General features: G+C 40.4%; 1 protein-coding gene and 1 long non-coding RNA gene across 2 annotated transcripts; one reads left to right on the forward strand and one right to left on the reverse strand.

Moving 5' to 3' along the window:
• Positions 1-830: 830 nt before the first annotated feature.
• On the reverse strand, positions 831-27107 carry LOC124257181 (tetraspanin-1-like). The gene is made up of 7 exons (XM_046691205.1): positions 26858-27107; positions 22496-22747; positions 20848-20922; positions 7346-7453; positions 4666-4854; positions 3495-3578; positions 831-1390 (listed from the first exon to the last, which is right to left on the reverse strand). Exons 1-7 carry the CDS (start codon positions 26915-26917, stop codon positions 1322-1324), a joined length of 837 nt encoding a protein of 278 aa, XP_046547161.1. The 5' UTR covers positions 26918-27107; the 3' UTR covers positions 831-1321.
• On the forward strand, positions 11504-24672 carry LOC124257186. The gene is made up of 3 exons (XR_006893198.1): positions 11504-11551; positions 23765-23767; positions 24619-24672. It is a non-coding gene; the product is annotated as an uncharacterized LOC124257186 (long non-coding RNA).
• Positions 27108-27167: the final 60 nt, after the last annotated feature.

Below are 27167 nucleotides of genomic sequence, written 5' to 3' on the forward strand. Positions count from 1 at the left end.
TATGATTGTCGTTGAAGTGTTTCATTACGCTGTGTGAATAAATGACTTGATTTAAATGGACTCTGTGAAATTGTATACCTGGGTCTTATGCCTGTACGAGTATGTGTGCCGTAAGTAAATTCAAGGAGAGCGCGCTCAAAGCATATTAATACGGACAGCATAATTTCTTCTTAGTGCTGTGTGCTGATTTCTGTTCTTCTCACCCATCTCTTATTAAAAGAGGGGCGGTGGGGTAGCCTAGTGGCTAAAGCGTTCGCTCGTCAGGCCGAAGACCCGGGTTCGATTCCCCACATGGATACAATGTGTGAAGCCCATTTCATGTGTCCCTCGTCGTGATATTGCTGGAATATTGCTAAAAGCGGCGTAAAACGTAATTAACTTCCTGAAAGACCTCAAATACATGACTCAGAAACACCAATACTTGGAGGAATATGTCAGGTCCCACAATTAAATATGACCCGTGAAGATCGCTGTAGAAATGATCTTCAGCAACCCGTGCCTGTCGTAAGAGGCGACTAACGGGATCGGGTGGTCAAGCTCGCTGACCTATTTGACACATGTCATCGCATCCGAGTTAAGTAGATCGATGCTCGTGCTGTTGATCACTGGATTGTCTGATCCGGACTCAATTATTTACAGACTGCCACCATATAGCTGGAATGTTGCTGAGTTGATTTATTGTCGGTTGGGGTTTTGGGAGAAATGCTTTGAAGGTTTTGCACAAATGAAATATTAATGTTGTTTATATAGTACTGTGGTGTACAGTAGTGTTCAGTCAAGACCTAATTCAGATTAATAGATTTAAGTATAAGAAAAAGAACACAATATAATGGTTTTAAATCAAACATTTAAAATTCAAAATGGTTGAAAACAACGTAACTGTGTCGGTTGAATTATTCCCTGTTCGGTTCCACTCTATGAACATAAATGACAATCGGCGGAGATGCTGTTTACATGGTATGGTACACAACAATAACGCGTATTTCTATTACACAACAATCAGCGTCAGGATGCTGAAGCATCTAAACAACGCCATGCTAATTTAGAAAAATAAAACTTTTGTGTATTTACAATTGGGCGTTCAATATCCTTGCATTCAAACGTAGTCTTGGCAAAAGGCCTTTAATCACAAGGGAGATAACTCGGTTAGGCGGCAACCAGAATCAAGACCAAACCGTGCAATTCCGGGAGAAGGTCCGTCTTTGTAGGTTACGGAAGGAAGTGAGTGGCGACAAATGTACGGTGAGGACGGTCCATGCATTGTTGATTGATTTCGTACGGGGGAGATCTTCTACAGGGGAGATCTTCTACAGGGAGAATCTTAAACAGGGGAGATCTTCTTGTCTCCTATGTCTTTTGTCAACACAATGGCTATTATGACCTGCACAATCTGAAACACATATTGGACGAAATACAGTAAAATTACAACACGTACATTGCTATAGTACACAAAGCTTCTGTAACAATGCACGAAGATGAGTCAGTAAGCCATTGTCACGGTGAACAGACCTAATGTCACGGTGCACAGAACTTGTCACGGTATACAGATCTAGTGTCACGGTGCACGAAGCTAGTGTCACGGTGTACACAGCTAGTGTCACGGTGCACGAAGCTAGTGTCACGGTGTACAGAGCGAATGTCACGGTGCACAGAGCTAGTGTCACAGTGTACAGAGCTAGTGTCACGGTGCACGAATCTAGTGTCATGGTGTACAGAGCTAGTGCACAGAGCTAGTGTCACGATGCACAGAGTTAGTATCACGATGCGCAGAGTTAGTATCACGGTGTACAGAGCTAGGGTCACGGTGTACAGAGCGAATGTCACGGTGTACAGAACGAATGTCACGGTGCACAGAGCTAGTGTCACTGTGAACAGAGCTAGTGTCACGGTGCACAGAGCTAGTGTCACGGTGTACAGAGCTAGTGTCACGATGTACAGAGCGAATGCCACGGTGCACAGAGCGAATGTCACGGTGTACAGAGCAAGTGTCACGGTGTACAGAGCTAGTGTCACGGTGTACAGAGCTAGTGTCACGGTGACAGAGCTAGTGTCACGGTGTACAGATCTAGTGTCACGGTGTACAGAGCTAGTGTCACGGTGTACAGATCTAGTGTCACGGTGCACGGAGCTAGTGTCACGGTGCACAGAGCTAGTGTCACGGTGCACAGAGCTAGTGTCACGGTGTACAGAGCGAATGTCACGGTGCACAGAGCTAGTGTCACGGTGCACAGAGCTAGTGTCACGGTGTACAGAGCTAGTGTCACGGTGTACAGAGCTAGTGTCACGATGTACAGAGCGAATGCCACGGTGCACAGAGCGAATGTCACGGTGAACAGAGCTAGAATCATGGTGTACAGAGCTAGTGTCACGGTGTACAGAGCTAGTGTCATGGTGTACAGAGCTAGTGTCACGGTGTACAGAGCAAGTGTCATGGTGTACAGAGCGAATGCCACAGTGCACAGAGCGAATGTCACGGTGAACAGAGCTAGTGTAATGGTGTACAGAGCTAGTGTCACGGTGTACAGAGCTAGTGTCATGGTGTACAGAGCTAGTGTCAGGGTGTACAGAGCTAGTGTCACTATGAACAGAGCTAGTGTCACGGTGCACAGAGCTAGTGGACGAGAGCTAGTATCCGGCCCACAGAGTAGTATTCACGATCCAACGAGTAGCTTTCACGATGCACAGAGCTACTGTCACGGTGCACGAAGCTAATGTCACGCATTATAGCTAAAATGGATAGAATTATCATGAAAAAGCCCACATGCTATCAGAAATGAGAGGGCCACTGTAAATTGATAATGCCCCCAAGTTGCTTGACGACGGGCCATTATCACGCCCATTGTTTGGTGACGTCGTAAGTAGCTCAGCTCTTGATGTTTAATCACCTACGATTCGTTTGAACTTGGGTTCAACATTGACAATATTTCTAACTCACATTCGTCACATGTAACTCCTATTGTAAATATATATATAGTTAGCGCCATGAGCAACCACTTGGTGCCATGATGCACATTCTTGCCGGTGAGAACCTCAACAATTGTACCATAAATTACAACATGCAGCAACGAAAACATCGACTTGAACTCTAACGTTGTTGAGCACTGAAAAAATGATGGCGGGTAGTATGGGCAAAGGTCAAGGTCACGCTCAATATATTGACGTCATCTGTTTTGTTCAATGACGTTTCCATATTTGTAAAAAGTGGGTTAGCGACATCCGTCGTTTGTTGTTAGCAGTAATGCTTCGAAACCGATACCGTTGTTTGTTTTTAGTTTACTAAAAATTCTATCCATTTTATCTATAATAAAGGAAAAGCTATTTTTCAGGGCATTATCATTTGCAGGAGACCTCGGTCTTTTCACCTGCCCGACGAAGGATGAAAATGAAAGACCTCGGGCTAGAACTGCAAATGATAAAGCCCTGAAAAAATAGCGTTACCCTTATAATGATTACTGTCATGGTTTTCTGTCCTCGGGGAGATGTATGTTACCTACCAGCAGCAGGACAACGCCCACCAGGCCCAGGATTGTCCAGGGTTGCTGATCGTTGATTAAGTTCAGCAGCTTCTTGTAGCAGCCCTGAGACAGAGGAACAATACAAACACATAAGGGGCGGTGTGGTAGCCTAGTGGTTAAAGCGTTGGCTCGTCACGCGGAAGACCCGGGTTCGAATCCCCACAATGTGTGAAGCCTATTTCCGGTGCCCCCGCCGTGATGTTGCTGGAATATTGCTAAAAGCGGCGTAAAACCAAACTCAGTCAGACAAACACAAAAAGAAACAAAACCTGCCTGGGTAGTAGCAGCTGGCATGACGTTCACTTTGAGGACTGGTTTACCGTTAAGGTCGCGGTGGGGTAGCCTAGAGGTTAAAGAATTCGATTCCCCACATGGGTATAATGTGTGAAGCCCTTTTCTGGTGTCAATCGCCGTGATATTGCTGGAATATGCTAAAAGCGGCATGAGGCTAAAACTCACTCTCTCACACTGTACACATGTTCGTGCGCTGCCCCAAATTTGTCCGTTGCATGTCAACTCATGTAGTGATACAGATGGATGTTTTTAAACGTGTGACTGAGTGAGTATGGTTTTATGCCGCTTTTAACAATATTCCAGCAATATCACGGCGGGGAACACCAGAAATGTGCTTTACACAATGAACCCATGTGGGGAATCGAACCCGGGTCTTCGGCGTAACGAGCGAACGCTATAACCACTAGGCTACCCCACCGTCTCCTATCTGGAAAGGTTGTATTGGGTAATATAACGCATAGCTGTGTTATACTATATCATCTGCATGTGTTTTATGTCGCCTTCAGCAATATTCCAGCAATAGCACGGCGGACATCACACATTGTGCACCATGTGGGATATCAAACCCGGGTCTTCGGCGTGACGAGAGAACGCTTTTAACACTAGGCTTCCTCGCCGCCTTTGTACGCATAGAACTTTTAGCTAATTTTGTAAAGCTTACATATCTTGTAATTTTACGCAAATATGAAAATATCTGGCTAGCTATTCTCGAAACGTTCGTAGCACTACGAACTTGTTACGCCCATTCTTAACACACTGGCTACGATCCAACACAAGAATTCTTAGGGCTACGAACGTTTCGAGAATAAGGGCCCTGGAGCCCCATAATTCCTTGTATTGCCGAGGATGATCTGACCTCTGTGTGTATTCTGTTGGAGGTGAAGGGTCGTTGAGTGCACTCGTCCAACCTCTGGTCCTTCAGATAGGCTTCAGTGCAACAAGCAGGAGAGGCCTGCAGTGTGAAGGTGTTACCTTCGTAGGTGTACTTGGTCCATGGCGCGCTGTCGTTGAAGTCGTCGGGGCCTCCCATCGCACAACACTGCATCTGAAGATGAAGCAAGCAGCTGGGAGAGTAGGGACAGTTAAAGTGACATTACTGATTAGGCCTACTGTCATTCAATTGATTTTACTAGCGTTTCAGTTACTGTTATGTAGCTTCATTACATGATCATCTAATCATCCATCATTGACGGTTTATTTATAATAAAGCACTCTTCCTGAGTTATGGTTGGGAAGTAAGCTTCCTATTGGTATGGAGAGAAGTAAGCACCGAGACCGCGCCTCGGTCTTACTTCTCCCCACCCTCCGGTCTCTTGGTCTTACTTTCCCAACCATAACCTCGGAGTCGTGCTTTATCCTACATAAAGTTGGTTGGGTTGTTGTTTAACGCTGCACTCAGCAATATCCCTGCTACATGGCGGCGGTCTGTAAATATTGGGATCTGTAGACAATACAGTGATCAACAGCATGAGCATCGTTCTACGCAATTGGGAAACGGTGACTTGTGTCAACCAAGTCAGCGAGCCTGACCACCCGATCCCGTTAGTCGCCCGGATCTTCTCGGCTTTGACGGGAATGTACAATTGTGTGTGAATACGCTATCCCAATACGTACAGAGTATGGAGGTGTCTGTAAATGTTATCTTTAAGTGGAATTTAGTGGCTGGTATGATGAAGAGGAACGCATTTTATGGATAGACAACTTCTTTATTGCAATAGATGCAACGTTTCAGTGTAGATCTGACATCCTTATCAAGCAAATGTTTGAATGTTTGAAAATTCTATATTTATATTGGTTGTTAAACAGTTTTAAATAGACTGGGCTATTCAACAGCATTCTGTTTGGACTCAGCTCTGCACCTTGACAAAGCTCCAGAATATCGTGACACGTTGCAGCCCGCATTGCACCCTAACATCTAAAAAGATCTGTACATAACCCTGTCCTAAAGTCTCTTCACTGGTTGCCCATCCAAGCCAGAATCGTGACACAAGCTCTTGACCATTTGTGTTCCAATGTCTACATGACCTAGCGCCTCAGCTACCTCTCCGAACTCATCTCAGTGTACGCACCACCGACAGCTGAGATCACACCAACAGTTCCTCCTAACTGTGCACCCCTGTCCATCTCAAGAACTACTGGTCACAGATCATTCAGCTATGCTGCTCCTTCACTGTGGAACAGTCTTCCCATAACCATCAAAACAGCAAAATCTCTTGACTTATTCAAATCTCATTGAAGACCCATCTTTTCAGGAAATATTACGAATGACTTGTACAATTGCTGCAGTTTTTAGCTGTACACACGGGACGCCATGAGCATACACTAGTGTGTGGAAACGGCGCCATTAAGTGGACATTATTATTATTATTAAATAATATTTTTTAACAAGGATGTATTATACACTTGTGTGAATGTACATCTTGAAGGGTCACAGTGGTACAATATTGCATGAATGTAAAAATGGCATCCTTATTTTCCACGGAAGGCTTTTTATATACTGCTGAGGTACACTGATGTATATTTGTGTGTCGGCGAAGATTTTGACGGAAGAACTGGTACAAATACTGATTTTACAGAGAATGATATTTTGGCGTAAACAGAAGGTACCGATCGCGATAGTAGATTAGGTGAGCTTCTGTCGGATATTTCTGCAATGAAAAGGTATTCAGTAGGCAAGTGTGTGAATAGTTTTGGAAAACGTTCACTCAATTTATGCATAGTTTTCAATATTCATATGATCAATGAAAGATGGTGATCAGGGTGTTGAAGATTTTATATTCATTAGACATAATCGGGTAAGCTTAATTGATTATGTAATATGCTCGCCGGAGCTCTTGCAACACTGTGTCAGATGTAGAATCATCGCACCTTCCACTTGTTTTATAGTACTCACGGAAATAGAAATCACATGTTTTTTGGCGTGTGTTTGTTTATTTTTTCATTAAAATAGGTAGTTGTAACTAATTTTAAAATGTTTTTTCCCAACTTGGCCTTTTGTTACTGCTGCACGCATGCGCTTGGCCTTTTGTGTTACTGCACACGCATGCGCATAGACACGCTGACGCACACACCCATAAGCACACACACGCACATACAGACAAACATATATATTTATACAAACACAATTACATGAACGCACACGTACACACATACAGCATGCACACTCACAAACACACACAAACACAAATATAGACTCACACTCATGCGCACACATACACATACAATCACACGCAGATACACTCACTGGCGCACGCACATACGCTAACATGCACACATACATTGCACGCACACACCACATTAACACCCATGCTCACAAGCGCACATAGATTAACACATATACACGCGTGCATGCACACGCACACCAGCATAAACCCACAGACACACATTATCGGAAACGTATTTATGCACAAACGCATACACACGCACACTCACGCACATACAAATACACACACATACATACACACACAAAAACCCACATACACAACATACACATGCGCCCACGCACTTTCACACGTAATATACTAAGAGCTACTCACTGAGTAGGAGAGGATGTTGATGGCGAGGGTGAAGATGTCGCTGCTGTCGGGGCCCTTGTAGTCGTCGTGGACACGTTGCTGTAGCTGTGCCTTGATGCTGGCGTGCAGCTGGAATGAGTGAGTGAATAACTGCGTGAGTGAGTGATTGAGGTGAGTGAGTGAGTGAGTTAGCCAGTGAGTGAGTGAGTGAGTTAGCCAGTGAGTTAGTAAGTGAGTGAGTTAGCCAGTGAGTTTTAACTCCGAGTCATGAAGCTGAAGTCAACATGTTTGTACTGTCTTAAGTTGTTCCTCAAGACATTCGCATATTAAGTCAAACATGTATGAAGTCACAGCATTAATTCATGGGCTAAGAGGTTAATCACACAAAATAATCTGAAGAGTGTTGACTCTCCTGTTAATTCCCTCCACAGCCATATAACACTCCAGCACCACATGTAGACTTACCCCCCGGGGTTTGCACAGTAGGAAGCGATCATGTTACAACCATTGCTGTCTGTGGGGCTAAGTCAACAAGATGACATTACCGTCAAACCCTGAATATACCAGCATGGGCTTGACTAACACTGACGCCAAGACGTCAAGGGGCGTGCAAATATTCTATTTTAATACCTTTTCAGAATTTATGAACCACTTACCCGCATACAACACACAAACCAACTGTGACGGTGAATTGGAGAGAATGTGTGTTTGTAATCGACGATAAACTTCGTGTATTGCAGCGAATATTTCGCACATGTGTATATACACTTCAAATCAGTGGAATGAGTGAATGAATGAATGAATGGATGGATGGATGGATGGATGAATGGATAGATGGTGGATGAATGATGGACTGACTGACTGACTGAGTTTAGTTTTACGCCGCTTTTAGCAATATTCCAGCAACATCACGGCGGGGGGACACCTGAAATGGGGATTTCACACATTGTACCCATGTGGGGATTCGAACCCGGGTCTTCAGCGGGATGAATGATGGATGGATGGATGGTTGGATGGATGGATGGATGAATGAATGAACTCTAGCATCCTCGTCGATGATGTCGTGGATCAACATGCTGCTTACTGTACCTGGCATAAGTACAGCTAATTAACCAGGGATTTATGCGACGCACAAATATAGAGAATGGAGGAGGGACACACAAATACCGACAGCGTCATGGACGACGGACGCCCAAACTTTACGAGATACGGGGACGACCATGTCAGACAGTTTTCAAAGGGCAATTTCTTTAGGATGAGACAAAACTTTAGTGCGAGTTAAATGCTAAGGGAACCTTAACGAAATGCGCTTGTTTGTTAACATAACACCTGTATCATTTGAACTATATATTATCCGACAATCCATGTTATACAAATATGAATATATCTTGTTTTACTAGTTCCCGATTATACTCTCAAATAACTGGTATTGGTACATGAAAGATAAATAACAAATTATTTTAAATCAGGTAAAAGGTTTTGTTTCGTACATGGAGAAAACGCTTACTCTTAATGAGGAAAGTAAATGTGTGTCAGCCCGGGAAAGCCACATTTGAAAACTACCAATTGCCGCTAAAGCCACATTTAAAACTCAAACCACGGAGCCGCGAAAGGCACAGTGAGTAAGGGAATCAATACTGTATTTTCAAATAAGCGTCATCCATTGATCGCAAGGGATTGAAGGGCCACTGATCCAGAGCGATTAATGTTTCTCGCCAACAGTCTTATTACGAAACCAAACTGCAGGCTGGTCGGTACCTGCTCAGTCGACCGTGACGGGCACGGGGACTGGGCTACGGTCCACCTTTTTGCAGAATGTCTTCAACCTCAGCAGTGGAACATGAGGATGGGTGGAAGCCCGTTATTAGAAAAAAATCCCTGTAGTTCTTGTCTGACTGTAATAAAGAATCCCAGCAGTGTAAACATTTTCAGATTTTCTAATGCCTTGATGGTATGGTGTACCCCCCACTGTGCCGACTTCTTAAAACAACAAAATGCAGTCACCCGTAGAACAATAGGGGGTGGTACGACGTAAATTGTAATAAAAACGCAAATTGTAATACTTGCAGCAAATTGTAATAAACTTGACGTAAATTGTAATAAAAACGTAAATTGTAATAAAAATTGACGTAAATTGTAATACGCACATTTCTGGTGTCCCCCCCGCCGTGATGTTGCTGGAATATTGCTAAAAGCGGCGTAAAACCAAACTCAGTCAGTCAGTCAGTAATACGCAAATTGTAATAAAAATTGACGTAAATTGTAATAATTTTCGTTGCGGTAAAATGTAATAAATGTTTACGTAAATTGTAATAACAGTTTTAATCACTCGTAAATACGCGGGTGTTTGTTTTTCGTTGCATTTCATACATCAAATAAGCTTGTTAGGGCGATAACTCAAGAAAGAAATGATGGATTTTGTTCAAATTTGGTACCAAGGTATATTGGCGAGATTCACCGACACAAGTGAAATGGAGTGACCTTGAGATAATTATCAAGGTCACAGCAAAAATCTGAGGGTTTTGCCAATATAAAGATTGTTAGCGCGATAACCCAAGAATGAAAGACAAATATTAGCTAAATGATGAAAATGATATTCGTCCTGATATATAATCGATATAAACTGTCCTCTTTATCATGTCTTTTCGCAAATATCTTTTGAGGTTTTGATATGTATACATATAAAGTGGGGGTGGGCTAGGGATGGGTTTCTAACGGGTATATCTAACACACTTGCATGCATGTAGAGTCGGAGAGGTGGGTGGGTGTTCTAACGGGTATAACTACGAGGGACGTTCATAAACGTCTTTTCTGTTGCTGGAATTGAAGTAAGTCCCACACAGAGCTGGGATCATATGTCTTTGAAATATAAATTATGCAAACGGCTGGAACCTTGTGTTCCAATACAAAACGTTCGTAACGCTACGACATTCCCATGCCTATGATAAACTATAGAGTTGGCCTCAACCATTGACTGGATTACATTCTCTTCGTCAGCAGAGAAATTTCGACTTCTCTTTTTCTTTGGGGTGCAGGCGTTTCCATTATTGGTAAACCGGAAGTAAACAGAAAACGGAACTATGGGATATATGGAAGCTAACCAGTGACGTTAACCACACTGTTAAACTTTGACGGCGACGTTAGCTAACGGCATGACTAACCATGTTTTGAACAACGCATATTTAACGTTCGGTTACCTAACGGCCGGTTAAGGATTTAACCGGCCGTTAGGAGTTAACCGGCGGTTAAGACAACCGAGTATTGAACAACCGGGCCCAGATAGATAGTTAGTTAACCAACTAAGTACGTTTCCACGAACACCATCATTTTCTAATTTGTGCTTGTTTGAAATACCCATAATGCCCTTGCACGATCTCATGAACAGTTACTGTCGATAGTCATCATGACTCCATGCTTTACATATGTTAACATCAGTATAACTGTGCATAAAACTGTGTTGTTTACAGTAACATTGCGCTTTTGCAGAGATTCACATGTGATGTAAATGAACAATTTATATGATTTAGATAAATATGATAATTGTCGCTCATGAAGTTGTCAATGCCTCCCTTCACGTCTTCAGTCAGTGACACGCACCGCCAGATGTTAACGGTGAACGCGCTGCGAATGTTGTGAAGCACGTGCACGTGAGTGTGTGGGATGCACGAGCAGTGTATCTGTGCTCTACATGCTATGTAACGGTTCTGTCTACTACAGACAGACAACACGTACTTATAATAGATCGCCCATACAAGTAAACTGTGAGCTTCCTCCGATGATAACGAATCCCAACTTGATTTTTATGCATACTATGATTTTGCTTGCTTGGTTCCTCATTTCATTAAAATGCACACACGAATACACATTTGTTTGCATCTCTAACCAGGTGTAATCTTGAATACGAGTGGACGTTGCTTAGCATAGCAGGAAGGGGAAATAATATCGGTCTGTGACTGTGATACAGACTGGGACAAGGTATGGAAAACCAACAATTTGGACAACAGACCATTGTTAGGGTCTTTTAATTGTAAATATGATTCAAATAGCTTAACCTAGATTTCGATATCCTGAAACTGGAAAATATACATTTATCCCGAGACAATGTTTACATATAATTCAAAGGTATGACAGCACGAGTATCCATTTTGTCTTTTGTCTTCTACTCGTCCCTACTAGATGAACAACTGGTCTCTGAAATGAACATATTTTACAGAAAAAAAGTTCATAGTACAAAAGAGAAATATAATAAAAAGGAGCCCTGAGACATTCTCCTGAATCTGTGGAAATCTAGACTTGCCACATTTTCTAGACTTGCGTGGACTTGGATATATTTGCTTCAGGGTCTGTATGACGTCCCTACGTCCCTAGATACGCTCAATCACAAGTGTCTCCAGGTCACGGAGAATCATTGGTGTAGGGGCTCGTATTGCAATTCTCGTGCGTTTGCATGTGTTGTTGACGCGGCATTGACGCCTTGTAACATCACTATTTGATTATGATTGACAAACACATGCTCATGATATGGTCGGAATCATGCCACGGATTAGCAGATATTTATCATGAAAACAGGTTTTTATGTAGGTGGCTTGAAACTTGCTTTTACAAAGGCCAATAGATTCGATCACAATACTTTTCGTTTTACAACTTCTTTTCTCTTAACATGCTGACCTCAAAACTGATTTAAATCTAATCGCTGATTAAAGAGTAAGACAATAAATAGTATGCCAAATTATCGTTACCATGACAACCCTGTGATATTTCACCTTATGTAAGAGAGTAATAAATACGATGCTAGGTATGGCAGTACTACTGCAGCTGATAGTGTCTGTCGTAAATTTTAATAAGTTGCTTCAACGCTATCACTAATCACTGGGTATGTATATAATTATATGTGTGATGGAGGAGATCTTGCGTCGCTAGTTTTCTCAACAATCTGAATACATGTATATAGCGTGAAACCGGCAGATACCTATAGAAGAAAGTGTTTGCACTACCTGTAACAACGATGTCCCTTGTATATAGAAGGGATATAATATGGGGATGAATGGCATGTACTTTTATCTTGACCCGTTTATGAAGATAAATACTGCGATCTTTCAAAATAATCTCTCTGGCTATCAGATTGAGGGTACTTTTTAAACATAACTGGTATTTCAATTATTGTATTTATACAGTAACATTCTTCAAACGTTCTCCACATACGTCCGTCAGATACATCGCACACTACCCCTTTCTCTTTTGATCTCTCAAACGACTGTTACAAGTTCGAAGAATCCTGGTCAAAGTTGAAACGTCTTAAGACTATTCCCTGCTATTCTATAACATGCACATTGTACCTAAAATGGGTAGAGCTTCCGTTCGGGGGAATATCAGAAGGACAGCGATATACTTGTCTCCAATGTTGTAGAAGACACTCCACTTACTTAGGAAAACAATAACCCAATGAGATATTGCATTCATGTCGGATTCAATGTTTTCGGCCCCTATCAGATGTGAACTTGAACATGCAAGGTCTGCGTCTTTGTCAGACTAAAGGTCTACGAGTTGTTTAGCAGCACTGGGGCGTAATAGTCATATAGGCCTGCTCCAAACAACGGAATATATATCTTTTGAGAAGGACTTCTCCGACGGGTAAAGGTACAGCAATGCAACATTACGAAAAATCTTTTTTTTTCACTACTTTTCATTTCATGTCTCACAGAATATATAATTTGAAGGGCGAGAGTTTTTAATATCGTTCTAACTTAGTCGAATTAAGTCAAAATGAGCTACAATTTGTGTCATGATGCTTATAAACATACACTCATTCATTAACAACCTCCAAACCATGAATTCTGGGCGAAATTAAACATTTTCGCCCATGGGCCAACATATTTTTCGCCCATGGGCGAGATTTTTTAATATCGCCCTAAGATAGTATAATTAAGTCAAAATGAGTTGAATTTTGTGTCATGATGCTTATAAACATACACTCATTCATTTACAACCTCCAAAACATGAATTCTGAGCAAAATTAAACATTCTCGCCCATGGGCGAGCGAGTTTATATCTAAAGTTTCGCAAAAAATCTTTTTCATTTTTTCATCCTTGGCATATATTCAAAACAACTGCATGTTTAATTTGGTCAAATCACATGTCAGAAAGTACCCACAGTGCGGAGAGTTTCTTGACTTTTGTGAGTCCAGAATTAAATTGTGACGTGTTAATGACATTTGTTATATTGTTAACACAGCGATGGCTAACAGGTGGCAAAGTCTTGCCGCCATCAGTAACATTTGAAACAGATGCAAAATATTCATTTAATGTTTGAGCTTTATCCAAATCTGTAAAAACTGAAGGTATCCCAGAATCATCAGTGACAAGAAGGGGAGTGGGCCCCGATGAAGTACTAACCACCTGATTGAGTAGACTGAGGGTGATAAATAGTTATCAAAATTAGAATAAAAGTTTCCCTTGGCTATTTTTTTCAGATTATTTACTTTATTCCTTTGCTTTTTGTATTTAAATAGCTCAGAAGTATTCAGAGATCGAAATGCTTTTTCTTTAGACGTTCTCATTTCTTTTAAGTATGTTACGAGGGGCGTTGAAAAAGTAGTCAAACTAACTATATTCTCGATGTCCAATGTTTGAAAAGAAGCTTCCATTTTATTTTGAAGGAATCATTAGCAAAGTCATATCCAAAATTTCATGTGGGTAATGTGGTTAACGAGATATTAGTCATCACAACATTGGGATATTATGTTTCTTGCAAATTTGCAGAAAATGGAAAACGATCTCCCATTTGGTATCTAGTAATAGTAATAGTCCGCTTATATGGCGCTCACATCCAGGCACATTGCCTGCTCACGGCGCTACGTACGTTACTATCCCCGATCATAGGACACTATCGTAGTTTCCGATACTTTTTGAACTCCCTGGGGACTGAACAGCCATGCTGCCTGTTAGGCGCAATGAACTAAACACTCACATTGCCAGCACATACTCACGGGTACCCATTTTACAGTTGGGTGAACTGAGACAGTGTAGATCTAAGTATCTTGTCCAAGGATACTACGCAAATGTGCCCATCTCGGGAACCGAACCTCGGTGCCTCCCCGAAACAGGGCCTTCGGCGTGATAGGCAGACGCCTTACAACTGCACTATTGCGCTATCTCTAGGATAATGGTATATACCCTCAGATAGTATCATATAAAATATGTTCAGCATAGTATTGGATGACTTCCCGTCATCATCAACATTCAAAGATTTGGATTGCTTGATTTACATTTAGACGGGGACTGTTTTTTTTAGAACACCCTCATTTTAAATTTTCAAAAACGTTGTGTCCAGATATACAACATATTGAGAGCTGACACTTGTGTGACCATTCAGTATTTAGTTTGAACCCTTGACACCATGTATGAATAAGTGAAAGCTTTAGGATGAGTTATATCCTTATGATGACGTCAACTGAAAGGGGGTGGGTAGTGTCTCCAAAACAAGCCCTTTCAGTAAACATGAAGGGAGAGTCACTTGAACAAGCGATTATAGTTTAAAATTGCTTTATTGTGCAGTTTAATATCTAAGTTTGACTTTTACCAACATACAACATGTTTTTTGCATATTTTGTTTCAATATGCATCAATTTTGGCCAATCAGCAGGCCGGGCGCGCAGTGTGGATTTGTCAGACTTATTTCGGGGTCAAACGATGCATCCGAAGCGATGTGCTTCTGAATTATGCACCATTTACACTCTCGCTATATTTATTACATATTGCTGCGATTTGATGTATTACCTTAACAAAACCATTACGGTCAAGACGAAAAGCAAAATGGAGGCGGATCAAGAAACGCAATAGGCCTAACGATCAGTTAAATGTCTGCACCATCGTTCAGGGAAACCTACGTCTGCCTGCTGATGAGAATTTGCACGAATTTCCACACTTTTGCACATGTGCAAAATCATTTACCAATTGATGACAACAAATAGCGGTTTAAGACTTTGCAGAAGTGTTATAAACACGGACGGGTTCTTGTAACTACAAAATTGTTTTGCTTAACGTTTTTAGTCACTACTAGGCATTGAGTTGGTACGCCATAAAAGCTCAAATGAGACGAGGCGTAGAAAGCCGTGACACAATGTAAACAAATCTTTATTTCGGTTAGGGTCAACCGAAATAGCAAAAACTTGTTACATGAAAGAAGAACTATGTGGCGGATATTGTCCCCTTCGCTCTTAGATATTTCTCAACAATTTGTCACACATTTTAGGATGTTTTAAGTTTCATAAGCACAATCTGAAGGCCTACAGTATCTTAGTTAATAAGAGCAAAATATTCGAGGAGTAATATTTTTTTATTCAAAACGGAAATATTGTCGAGTGTCAGCAGCTTGCCTATCATACAATATCCAAGTATCAAAAGCAAGTTCATATGAGTGCCTATAAAACCATGCTTTAAATATTTCTAGATTTTTTTATAAAGAGTTGCATGGGACTTTAGAACTGAATTACCTTCCTCCATAGGTTGATTGAATACGAAAACTATGTGAGAAGAATAGTGACTTTCTGGAGTATTGGACGGAGTGAAATAAAGTGTTTATCTTAATTATGAGTACATTACTGCAGTATTTGAAGTTTTGTTGCTACATAAATTTATTCACATATAATGGTACATTTTAGGAGTAATATTACAACTGTAATTTTTGATTAATTCACTGGAAATGATAGCAATGTATGTTTTAAGAATCTTGCTTTTTATAAGCGATGGAAGGGGTAATAAAATTAATAATAATCCTAATCAATAATCAATAATAAATAATTATTTAATTGATTGACATATCAGATTTTTTTAGATTTTAAGGCAGAACTAGGCAAACAAACACCATACATATCCTGGCAGGACAATCACTTTCTAGTATTAACTTGGCTCCTGCTTTTACATGTTTTTAAAATACTACATTTACTAATAAGATAATTCACAGAAAGTGATTGCTTTCGTATCATAACTCATTAAAGTTATTTCAACATCCAGAAAATTTGAAAACAAACGCTACGTTTTGATCAAACCCTGGTCAGGCATTATCCAGTCCTGGAACAGAATAACTTACAAAAATCACAGGTGACTTTTTCATGTAACGGAATAAAGATTGAAACATATATGTAACCCATATTTGATGTAATTCTTCGGATAAATCATAACGTTTTTAGGAGGTTACTAATATTTGAAGACTGAGCCAAAGCTAGTGTTTATTAAGATGGTGGATGTGGACAAATTGTTCAAGGTTTGTTGATGATTATTTGCAAAATGAGCTTCATATTAAATTGCACACTGGTTTTGTAGGAGGTGAACGCTTCAGGACATTTTCATGTCTGTTTTCCCTAAACCTTTGTTATGACTTTTACCAAATTTTGAATCAACTTTACTATACTTTTTATGACACCAGTAAAGTATCTCAGCAGAAGGAAATAGATCAAAATCAGTGTTATGTCCTCTAGGGATGTAATCTCGGATCTAATAAAACAAAGATTATCATTGTTCAATTAAGAAGCAATAATGTCAATATGTAATTGTATTGACAGAAGGCTTTTGAACATAAGATATATTCTTCGGCACCTTATTTACACTAGTAGTTAGCAGTTAAACATCTCTGATGAAAAAACAATAGATCTACATTTGTATTTTGTGTACCATTCTATTTCAATGCTAGTTAATTGTTCGGATAACTGTGGATTCTCTGTTCCATTTGCATCACATGTTTCCTATTTCTGGAAGATGGGTCAGCTAGTGTACAGGTGCAGACTGTATCTTGGATCTTCTTTGTGTTCTGGTGCTGTGACATACCTGTACATAAACGCTGGCAGTTCATGAAGTCCAGTATTATGGAAGTTTGTATGTAAATTAGGATTCCACAACAAAGAAATTACATATAGAAAAAATAAATGGAAATGATGATTAAAAACGATTTCCTTATATTCAGTGTCATTTTATCATGGTGTACAGATTTTGAAGAGAAACTCTACTGAGAGTTGCTGCAGATCAGCTGTTGAATATTTGCTTCTGGGTATGTCCAGATACGTCCATGGAAACATACTGTTTACAAGCCCAATTAACTTTTCAGATTTCCAAATTAGATCAAATAGATATTGGTGTAGGGGATTCCCGCCAATACACATTGATATAATATTGGATCAAAATCTATTAATTCTTTCCTAAGTTCGCGGCTACCAAGCTTGGCATGTGCAAAACTGTTACACCTTCGCTGTGACCTGTAAAATGACCTCAAGGTCACTAAATTCAAGTGGTGTCGGTAAATTTCGTCAAAATAAACCTTGGTACCAAATCTGAACAAAATCCATCATTTCTTTCTCGAGTTCTTTCAGTAAACCGAAGGGGGAGTCATTTGAACAAGCGATTGTAGTTTCAAATTGCCTTTTTGTGCAGTTTAATATTTAAGTTGATTCTAGCCGACCTTTACCAATCTCAAACATACAAAAATGTTTCTTGCATATTTTGTTTCCTGAAGTTTAATTTGTGATGCATTTCATTGCTAGTCAGCTAGGCTATTCCATTTGTCCGAACCACAACATACGGAGACAGATCATTTAGCAGACCGGGTGCTGTACTCTGGAATTGATTACCTGAAATGTCAGAAAATCGGAAAATATCAACAGTTTCCGATCTTGTCGCAAAACCATCCTCTTCAAACGAGCATTCGACTAAGCGCACATGAGCAGGACTCTGGATATGTAGCGCTATACAAATGTCTAATTTGATTTGATTTGATTTGATATACCCGTTAGAAACCCACCCCACCCCATCCCACTTTATATTTATACATATCAAAACCTCAAAAGATATTTGCGAAAAGACATGATACAGAGGACAGTCAGAGATTTTATATCGATTATATATCAGGACGAATTATCATTTTCGTCATTTGGCTAACATTTGTCAATTCTTTCTTGGGTTATCGCGCTAACAATCTTTATATTGGCAAAACCCTCAGATTTTGCTGTGACCTTGAAAATTATCTCAAGGTCACTCCATTCACTTTGTCGGTGAATCTCGCCAATATACCTTGGTACCAAGTTTGAACAAAATCCATCATTTCTTTCTTGAGTTATTGCCCTAACAAGCTTATTTGATGTATGAAATGCAACGAAAAACAAACACCCGCGTATTTACGAGTGATTAAAACTGTTATTACAATTTACCGCAACGAAAATTATTACAATTTACGTCAATTTTTATTACAATTTGCGTATTACAATTTACGTCAATTTTTATTACAATTTACGTTTGTATTACAATTTACGTCGTAACAGGGGAATTAGTTATAGGTTTTTTTCAAGGTAAGTCTGGTGACACCATGACCACAAGTCTGAACAAATTGGTGAACACTAACACTTGTCTCAGTCATGTATATATTACAGGGAATGTGTGAAACCATGGTCTTGACACCTCTTCAGTCATTTCACGTAATGCCTGACCATGATTTTGAGTCATTTCGTGTAATGACTGGAATTTTCAGTCATTACACGTATAGCCTAGTGCTCACAGGCACTTCACGAAATGACTGATTCATTTAGTCATTACACGAAATGACTGATTCCTTTAGTCATTACACCGCGTCATACCAAAAGACGTTAAAAATGGTACTTGTTGGTCCCTGCCTGGATTCGGCTTTAGTCATTAGTCGGCAGTCAGTAAATGACTGAGTTACACATATTGACTGTAGTGGGCTACATATATGATAAAACATATGAGCGAGATATTCTCCCGACGTTAAACCCATCATTCATCATCATTGCTAATGCTCAAGTTGACGTTCAGTACATTGATAATGCACAGGGTGAAGATACGGGAGATGCTGTGTCAAACACTGCCGAGCGACACCGAATATGAAGGGGGAAGTATAGAGATGTTAACAGTAGATTTCTCACCCTGAAAGATGATCTCCAGCATGGAAGAAAATCTGTTCTGCAATACCTTGATTGTGTCTCTCATTTAACTGCATTGTGAATTGACAATTAATGGTTGTGTCAGAAAATGAACATGTAAAATACTGAAAAAAAGACTGGTGATTCCAGATATGTTGATGACATGTCATACATGTTACTCATACTGATGTTTCTTAAGATGCACATCACTTGTATTTTAATAAATTATTTTTTCAAACTCATTACACTTAATAATGTCTTGCTGAGTTAATGTCAATTACATCCTTTGAACATAGAGATTTTTTCTGGGTTACATCTTCTTTTTATAAAAGAATTAATGTCTATGTTCATCAAATATCTTCTTCTAAAATGCCAGTTCATGAATTAAGTACGTAATTTATGACTTAAGAGTTAAGTAGACTATACTATATCCCACTGCCCTCTATCCTGATACAGACTATACCCTAATCCTCTGTTGTTTCAACACTGCCTATATCCAAAAGTGGGCACGGTGGGAGTAAACCGATGGTATCATAACTGATCCAATTTGATCCTATAAAATTCTGTGTTTTTTTACCTAAGTATTCAATCATGTGATGTAAAAATATGATGTTTATTAGCTATGGTATGATATTAAAAACACACATTTGATGTACATGTATTTGAATCCGTAAACTAAACAACCCCACCTTGCCACTGCTAGAACAATCTGAAAATTTACTTAGGTAAATAGGTATATACAGCAAATGCGTATATATGTATTTCTTCCGCAACAATGTAGTTGCGTTCGTATCCTCAAAACAGTGTCGACCCATAAGGTTTTGTCAGGAAATCAAAATTGCATGCAATACAGCGATTGCTACTCCCTTTCTGTAACCCGTGTTTGGTGGTAAACCTACACGTTATTTGCCATCATTCACTTGATGGTTAATGAATTTATAACAGGTATAATTAGTAGTAACACCACTCAGATTACCCGACAAAGGTTCCCATTTGGCATTTCTCGTATCTGGAGTAAATACTCAGCATTATAAATTAAGGTCTGATGTGGCAAATGTATTACATGTTATGTACTATGCGCATGGAAGTGCAGCAAGAGGGATTATCAGCGGAGTTACAAAAACGAAAATTGCTCTGGATCAGTGCCCCTTTAAGTGATCGTGTGAATGTGGCTCTCAAGGCAATGCGCTATTAGCTAATCCATGTTACCGTAATCCAGAGCCTTTTCCGTGGACTGGTTGTTGCTTTTGTTATTGGTTTTCTCCCGTGAGTACATGGATGATATGATTTAGGCCCTTTAACCAAGCCCATTGCCGGTTGAGCGACACCATTTTCAACTCTGTTTTTCTTAAATGTGGCCGGGCTATAACCTGATGATTCAATGTATATTTGTCATAAATTTAGGGATCATGTTTTAAATTGTTTCATTAAATATGTATGGTATATAAAAGATATGTCATTTTCCTAACCTTTTTGTTTATTATCATCACGATGAATAGTAGTTGTATAACCCGCTGTATACCATGACATGCACATCGCCACGGCACAGCGCGACCACCTACTCGAGGAAAGGACCACCTCCCCCGGTACAAGACCACCTACCTGTGAGTCTGTGGCAAGGAACAGTCCACCTACAGTCGCTACAGCTAGGATCAGCAGAATCATGCAGACACAGTACTGTGAACAGAGTTCATACGTCATACATTCCAGCTGAAACACCTGCATCAGTTGTATATTGCAGGGATGTGAAGTACTGCACCGAGAACAGTGTATATAACATAGCATAGCGTGTATATGACACTGATAACAGTATATGTTTCATTGCATAACGTGTATATTGCATTGGATACAATTAATGTTACATAGTATAGCGTGTATATTGCACCGAGAACAGTGTATGTTACATAGCATAGCGTGTATATTGCACCGAGAACAGTGTATGTTACATAGCGTAACGTGTATATTGCACGGAGAACAGTGCACATTACATAGCATAACGTTTATATTGCACCGAGAACAGTGTATGTTACATAGCAAAACGTGTATATTGCATTGGATACAATGAATGTTACATAGTATAACGTGTATATTTCACTGATAACAGTGTATATTACACAGCATAACGTGTATATTGCACCGAGAACAGTGTATGGTACATGGCGTAACGTGTATATTGCACTGAGAACAGTGTATATTGCACAGCATAACGTGTATAATGCACCGAGAACAGTGTATGTTACATAGCAAAACGTGTATATTGCATTGGATACAATGAATGTTACATAGCATAACGTATATATTTCACTGATAACAGTGTATATTACACAGCATAACGTGTATATTGCACTGATAACAGTGTATGGTACATTAGCGTAACGTGTATATTGCATTGGATACAATGAATGTTACATAGCATAACGTGTATATTGCACGCTATGCAGTATATATTACATAGCATAACGTGCACATTGCACCGAGAACAGTGTATGGTACATAGCGTAACGCATATATTGCACTGGTTAGAATGAATGTTACATAGCATGACGTGTATATTGCACGCTATGCAGTGTATGTTACATAGCATAACGTGTATATTGCACTGATACTCAATAGAATAGAATTAGTATTGCATCTGGTACAGTGTATAAAGATTGCATTGGATACAGTGTGTGTTGCATTAGATAAGAACATATTTTGCATTGGATAAAGTATATATGTTACATTGGATACAATACCATATATTCCATTAAAAAAAATGTATATTACATATCCATTACATAGAATAGAATGCATATTGCATAGAAGTGAGTGAGTTTAGTTTTACGCCGCACTCGGCAATATTCCAGCTATATGGCAGAGGTCTGTAAATAATCGAGTCTGGACCAGACAATCCAGTGATCAACATCATGAGAATATATCTGCGCAATTGGGAACCGATGACATGTGTCAACCAAGTCAACGAGCCTGACCACCCGATCCCGTTAGTCGCTTTTTACGACAAGCATGGGTTACTGAAGATCAATATTCTAACCCGTACCTTCACGGGTCGGGGGTATTTAGGATAATTTGAACATCGTATATTTATACAGAATGTCTGTGGTATTAGATGCCCATTCCTTTACATAACCATCATTACGATGTAAACAGTTTTGTAGATTTGGTTTAGAGACACATCTTATTGTTGTGCTCGCCTTGGGCAAAGAGTGCACAGGCAAGTGATTATCAGTGGTATCAGGGTGTGGCAACTTACAAAGATGAGGAAGAGCCTCCACCTGCAACACGCCCCACAACAAGCCAGGAAACACAAGCAGAACAACGTCACGCCTATGATGATCAAAGCGAGGCCGATTTCATCTACCAGAGGTACAATGTCAAGGTCATTTGATCCGGTCGGAAGCTTGAATGGTACAGTTGCTTTCAAGCCTTCAAACAGGAACTTCATGAAAGTCCCTGGGAAGAACTTCAAGATGACGCCAGCAACGATTAGTACCAGGGATATCAACTGAAATATACAACAGGAACGTTAGCTCTGCATTGGATGATGACGTCAAATAATATTGTTGCTCAAATACAACAATGGCGAAAATCGAAACAGAGTTACACGTTTTTGGATATTTTCTCAGTGAACTTAATAATTCTATCAAAGAGTGAGTGAGTGAATTTAGTTTTACGCCGCACTCTGCAATATTCCTGCTATATGGTGGCGGTCTGTAAATAATCGAGTCTGGACCAGACAATCCAGTGATCAACAGCATGAGCATCGATCTGCGCAACTGGGAACCGATGACATGTGTCAACCAAGTCAGCGAGCCTGACTACCCGATCCCCGTTAGTCGCCTCTAACGACAAGCATGGGTTACTGAAGATCAATATTCTTACCCGGACCGTCACGTGTTTTCCATCAAAGAAATTTAAGTAGTTGTATAGACTCGTCAAAGATATAGGCGTGTAGGAATATAAAGACTGTGTCACTATCTAACCACTCTATTAACCAACAGAGCCGTAACATGCCAAGATTCGTTACCGTGACGACGAGATATACACGGGTAAACAAGAGTATATTGAATATCAGCTCAATACCCGTTTCACAATAGGCATATGTGTTCGTTATGACATGCACATAACGCTGGTAAATTGGCCCGATTCTGTTTACCCATTTCCTGTTTTTTTTTGTTGTCTTTACGTGACTCCGTCCATACACCAAACTCACAAAATTTGCTCACATATATTGTATATCAATACACTGAAGAGACATTTATACTGATGTAAAAAAGAAAGTACACACCTGGTGTTTGGAGACTATCAAAACAACGTCACAATGTTTGTGACTTGTGAGTCGCAATCAAAACACTTTTCTAAATATTACGCTGTTTTCAGGAAAACATTTTACCAAAACATCAAGTGTGTCCTTTCTTTTGTACGTCAGTGTATTTCATTTGCTCTGACCTAGAAAACGTTAAATTGATAATTGAATCCACAGATATAACGATCTATGTCGATTTCTCGCTGACTCCGTCAGAGTGTTAGAAGGTCGAAGCAACCTCCAGCATGGCAATTAGTGCTGGGAATCAAACCCAGGAGTTCTGCATAATCCACGCTGTGACCACCGCCCTATCACCAAAATCCCTATACGACAACAAAGCGATTTCCTTTGCAATTTGTTTTGGTTTAAGGACATAATCCTACACTTATGTAATCCTGCTGTTTTAACGCATGTTTTATACGCTACAAACATTTTACTAATGTGAAAACGTGCAGTTCCCACGTGACTTTGTATTATACCTAAGGCGTAGGTAACAACTGAACGGGTTTTAGAAGTGACACACATAAAATGTGAGAATTTATGAATGTCAACCTCTTTCATCTGATAAAAGTGTACGAATATACTCCGAGTGATTCTCATAATAAAGACAATTCTCACCTTATACCTTTTCAGTATATCCATACTATAATATAGGTGTGCAGGAAAAAAGTCCTAAATTTGCCTAGGAAAAAAGATCCTCCGGAAAAAAGTCCTATTTTGAAAAAGGAATTTTTGACAAAAGAATAAAAAGTATCTCGAATGATACCGAGTTATCAAGATTAACTTGTCATCTGTAATTAACTGTTTGAAACTATCGTTGACTTAAGACAACTATAAGGCTAAGTTAGCTTTGTGCAGTCGGCCCGATATTGCATGTGCCTCGAAATGTCCCTAAATCATATTTGCCCAGGGCCCCGTTCCTCACAACGATCGTATCGCTAAGATGATCTTAACTCCCATACTTTAACATAGACTTACGACTGTCGTAGCGCTACGATCGCTTTGAGGAACGGGGCCCTGAGAGATGACTCCAGACTAACATATTTTACAGAAACATACTGTTAATGAAGTATAATCATAAAATACAATGAAACGGAGACCAGAGACTTTCTTCATTTTCAAACCAAAAACGTGGTAATCTAGACTGGCCACACATTCTAGAATTGCATGGACTTTCTTGGATATGTTTGTTTAAGGATCTGGGCCCAGTTTCACAAAGCTCTCGTAAACCTAAGATCTCGTAACTTTTCTCGTAGCATTCGTACCTCCCATACTGTTACATAGGAGGTACGAATGCTACGAGAAAAGTAACGAGATCTTAGGCTTATGAGAGCTTTGTGAAACTGGGCCCAGTATGACAGACTAAGATTACCCTGCTATGTTCACCGTGTCCTGGGTGGACCGAATGTCGGCGTAGATGACCAACGTGCGACCGCCAATATGTTCACACTACACCGTTCCAACAACAGCAGTGATGTGGCATTCTGAGCTCGATATCCAAACGTAAGTGACTGACTGACTGAGTATGGTTTTACGCCGCTTTTAGCAATATTCCAGCAATATCACGGCGGGGGACACCAGAAATGGGCTTAACACATTGTGCCCATGTGGGGAATCGAACCCGGGTCTTCGGCGTGACGAGCCAACGCTTTAACCACTAGGCTACCCCACCGCCCCCCCAAACGTAAGTGGTTGTACCAGACACCAGGGCCCCGTTTCACAGAGCGATCGTAACGTTACGACTGACGTAAGTCTGTTAAAGTATGGGAGTTACGATCACCTTAGCGCTACGACTGTCGTAAGTCTATGTTAAAGTATGGGAGTTACGATCACCTTAGCGCTACGACTGTCGTAAGTCTATGTTAAAGTATGGGAGTTACGATCACCTTAGCGCTACGACTGTCGTAAGTCTATGTTAAAGTATGGGAGTTACGATCACCTCAGCGCAACGATCACCTTTGCGAAATGGGGCCCTGGGCCTAGATTTTTCGTAGCTCTCTTAGCGCTAAGATAGTCGTAAGTTAATGTTAATGTATGGCACTTACGACTATCATAGCGCTAAGAGAGCTTGGAAAATCTAGGCCCTGGTAGATACTAATGAATGTGGCATATTTAACTGATTGTATTACTGTTTAATTGCTATTTAATTAAACTTTACAGGATAAACAATATGTTAAAGACGTAATTATAACAAATGGTACATACATTCACCATTGACTCGGGGCCCGAGAAGGTCCGGGTTAGAATGAATCTTCCGTAACCCATGCTTACGGGGCGACTAACGAGATCGGGTGTCAGGCTCGCTGACTTGGTTGACAAATGTCATCGGTTCCCACTTGCGCAGATCGATGCTCATGTCGTTGATCACTGTATTGTCCGGTCCAGACGCGATTATTTACTAACTCAACTCACTCACTCATTGAGTCAGACATTGCTGTTTCGAACATATGGTTGTCACGAAGAAAGAGCGTGGTCATTGCTTATGTAGTCATCCTTTAGGGTTGTGTCGAAACTCGGATAACTATGTTTTCGTAGCACTATTAGTGAGTGAGTTTAGTTTTACGCCGCACTCAGCAATGTTCCAGCTATACGGTGGCGGTCTGTAAATAATCGAGTCTGGACCAGACAATCCAGTGATCAACATCATGAGCATCAACATACGATGACCACTCGACTGACTGACTGACTGAGTTTGGTTTTACGCCGCTTTTAGCAATATTCCAGCAACATCACGACTGTGGACACCAGAAATGGGCTTCACACATTTTACCCATGTGGGGATTCGAACCCGGGTCTTCGGCGTGACGAGCCAACGCTTTGACCACTAGGCTACCCCACCGCCCCCAGACCACTCGACCCCGTTAGTCGCCTCTTACGACAAGCATGGGTTACTGAAGATCAATTCTAACTCGTATCTTCACCATCAAACTTCGACACAACGATGTTTAAATGCACTTGTAGCTTTGTTCTCTCTCTATATATATAACCTATAATATCTATATACATACGCAGATATATATTTACAACATATGCAGCATATTGACAAAACTATAAACATATTTTTCAGGTTTACAGGTTCATATCTGTAATATTTGTCACCGTGTCCTTCAGTGTGACAGATGTGCTGTTTCCAGCCTTGACGAAGCCAAGATACACAACAGTATTTACGAGGTTAAACTAGCTTCCTTCTAACGGGCGACGTATTTTAGGTCGATAAAAAGACATTCAAATTTCAAATTCTAAATAATAATTAAAAAACCGCTGAGGCTTTTCGAGTCTTGTGTGTTTACAATCTGAAACTTTACTCACCAGAAACACGACATTCAGTAAAACAAGGATACACTGTCCAAAGCTGGCGCAGAATCCCATTGTCTCAGGTTAAGTGTGCAATGAAGTAGAAGATAAGTAATCATGCAGTAAGTCAAGGACACCATGCTCCTCTGGGTGGTGCCTCACTGTTCCCCATGCTGATCACACACTGCCGGGGTCGACACGCACACCATAGCGACGATCGTGACAACACGTGGTACAGGTCGACCACATGCGACACGGCCAGGAACAATGGATTAGAACATCGATTAGTCCCGTGACCCATTTCAACAGGTCTGACCACTTAGAC

This window comes from Haliotis rubra, unplaced genomic scaffold (assembly GCF_003918875.1).
Source record: "Haliotis rubra isolate DU_JTF1 unplaced genomic scaffold, ASM391887v1 Scf650, whole genome shotgun sequence".
Lineage (NCBI taxonomy): Eukaryota > Metazoa > Mollusca > Gastropoda > Lepetellida > Haliotidae > Haliotis > Haliotis rubra.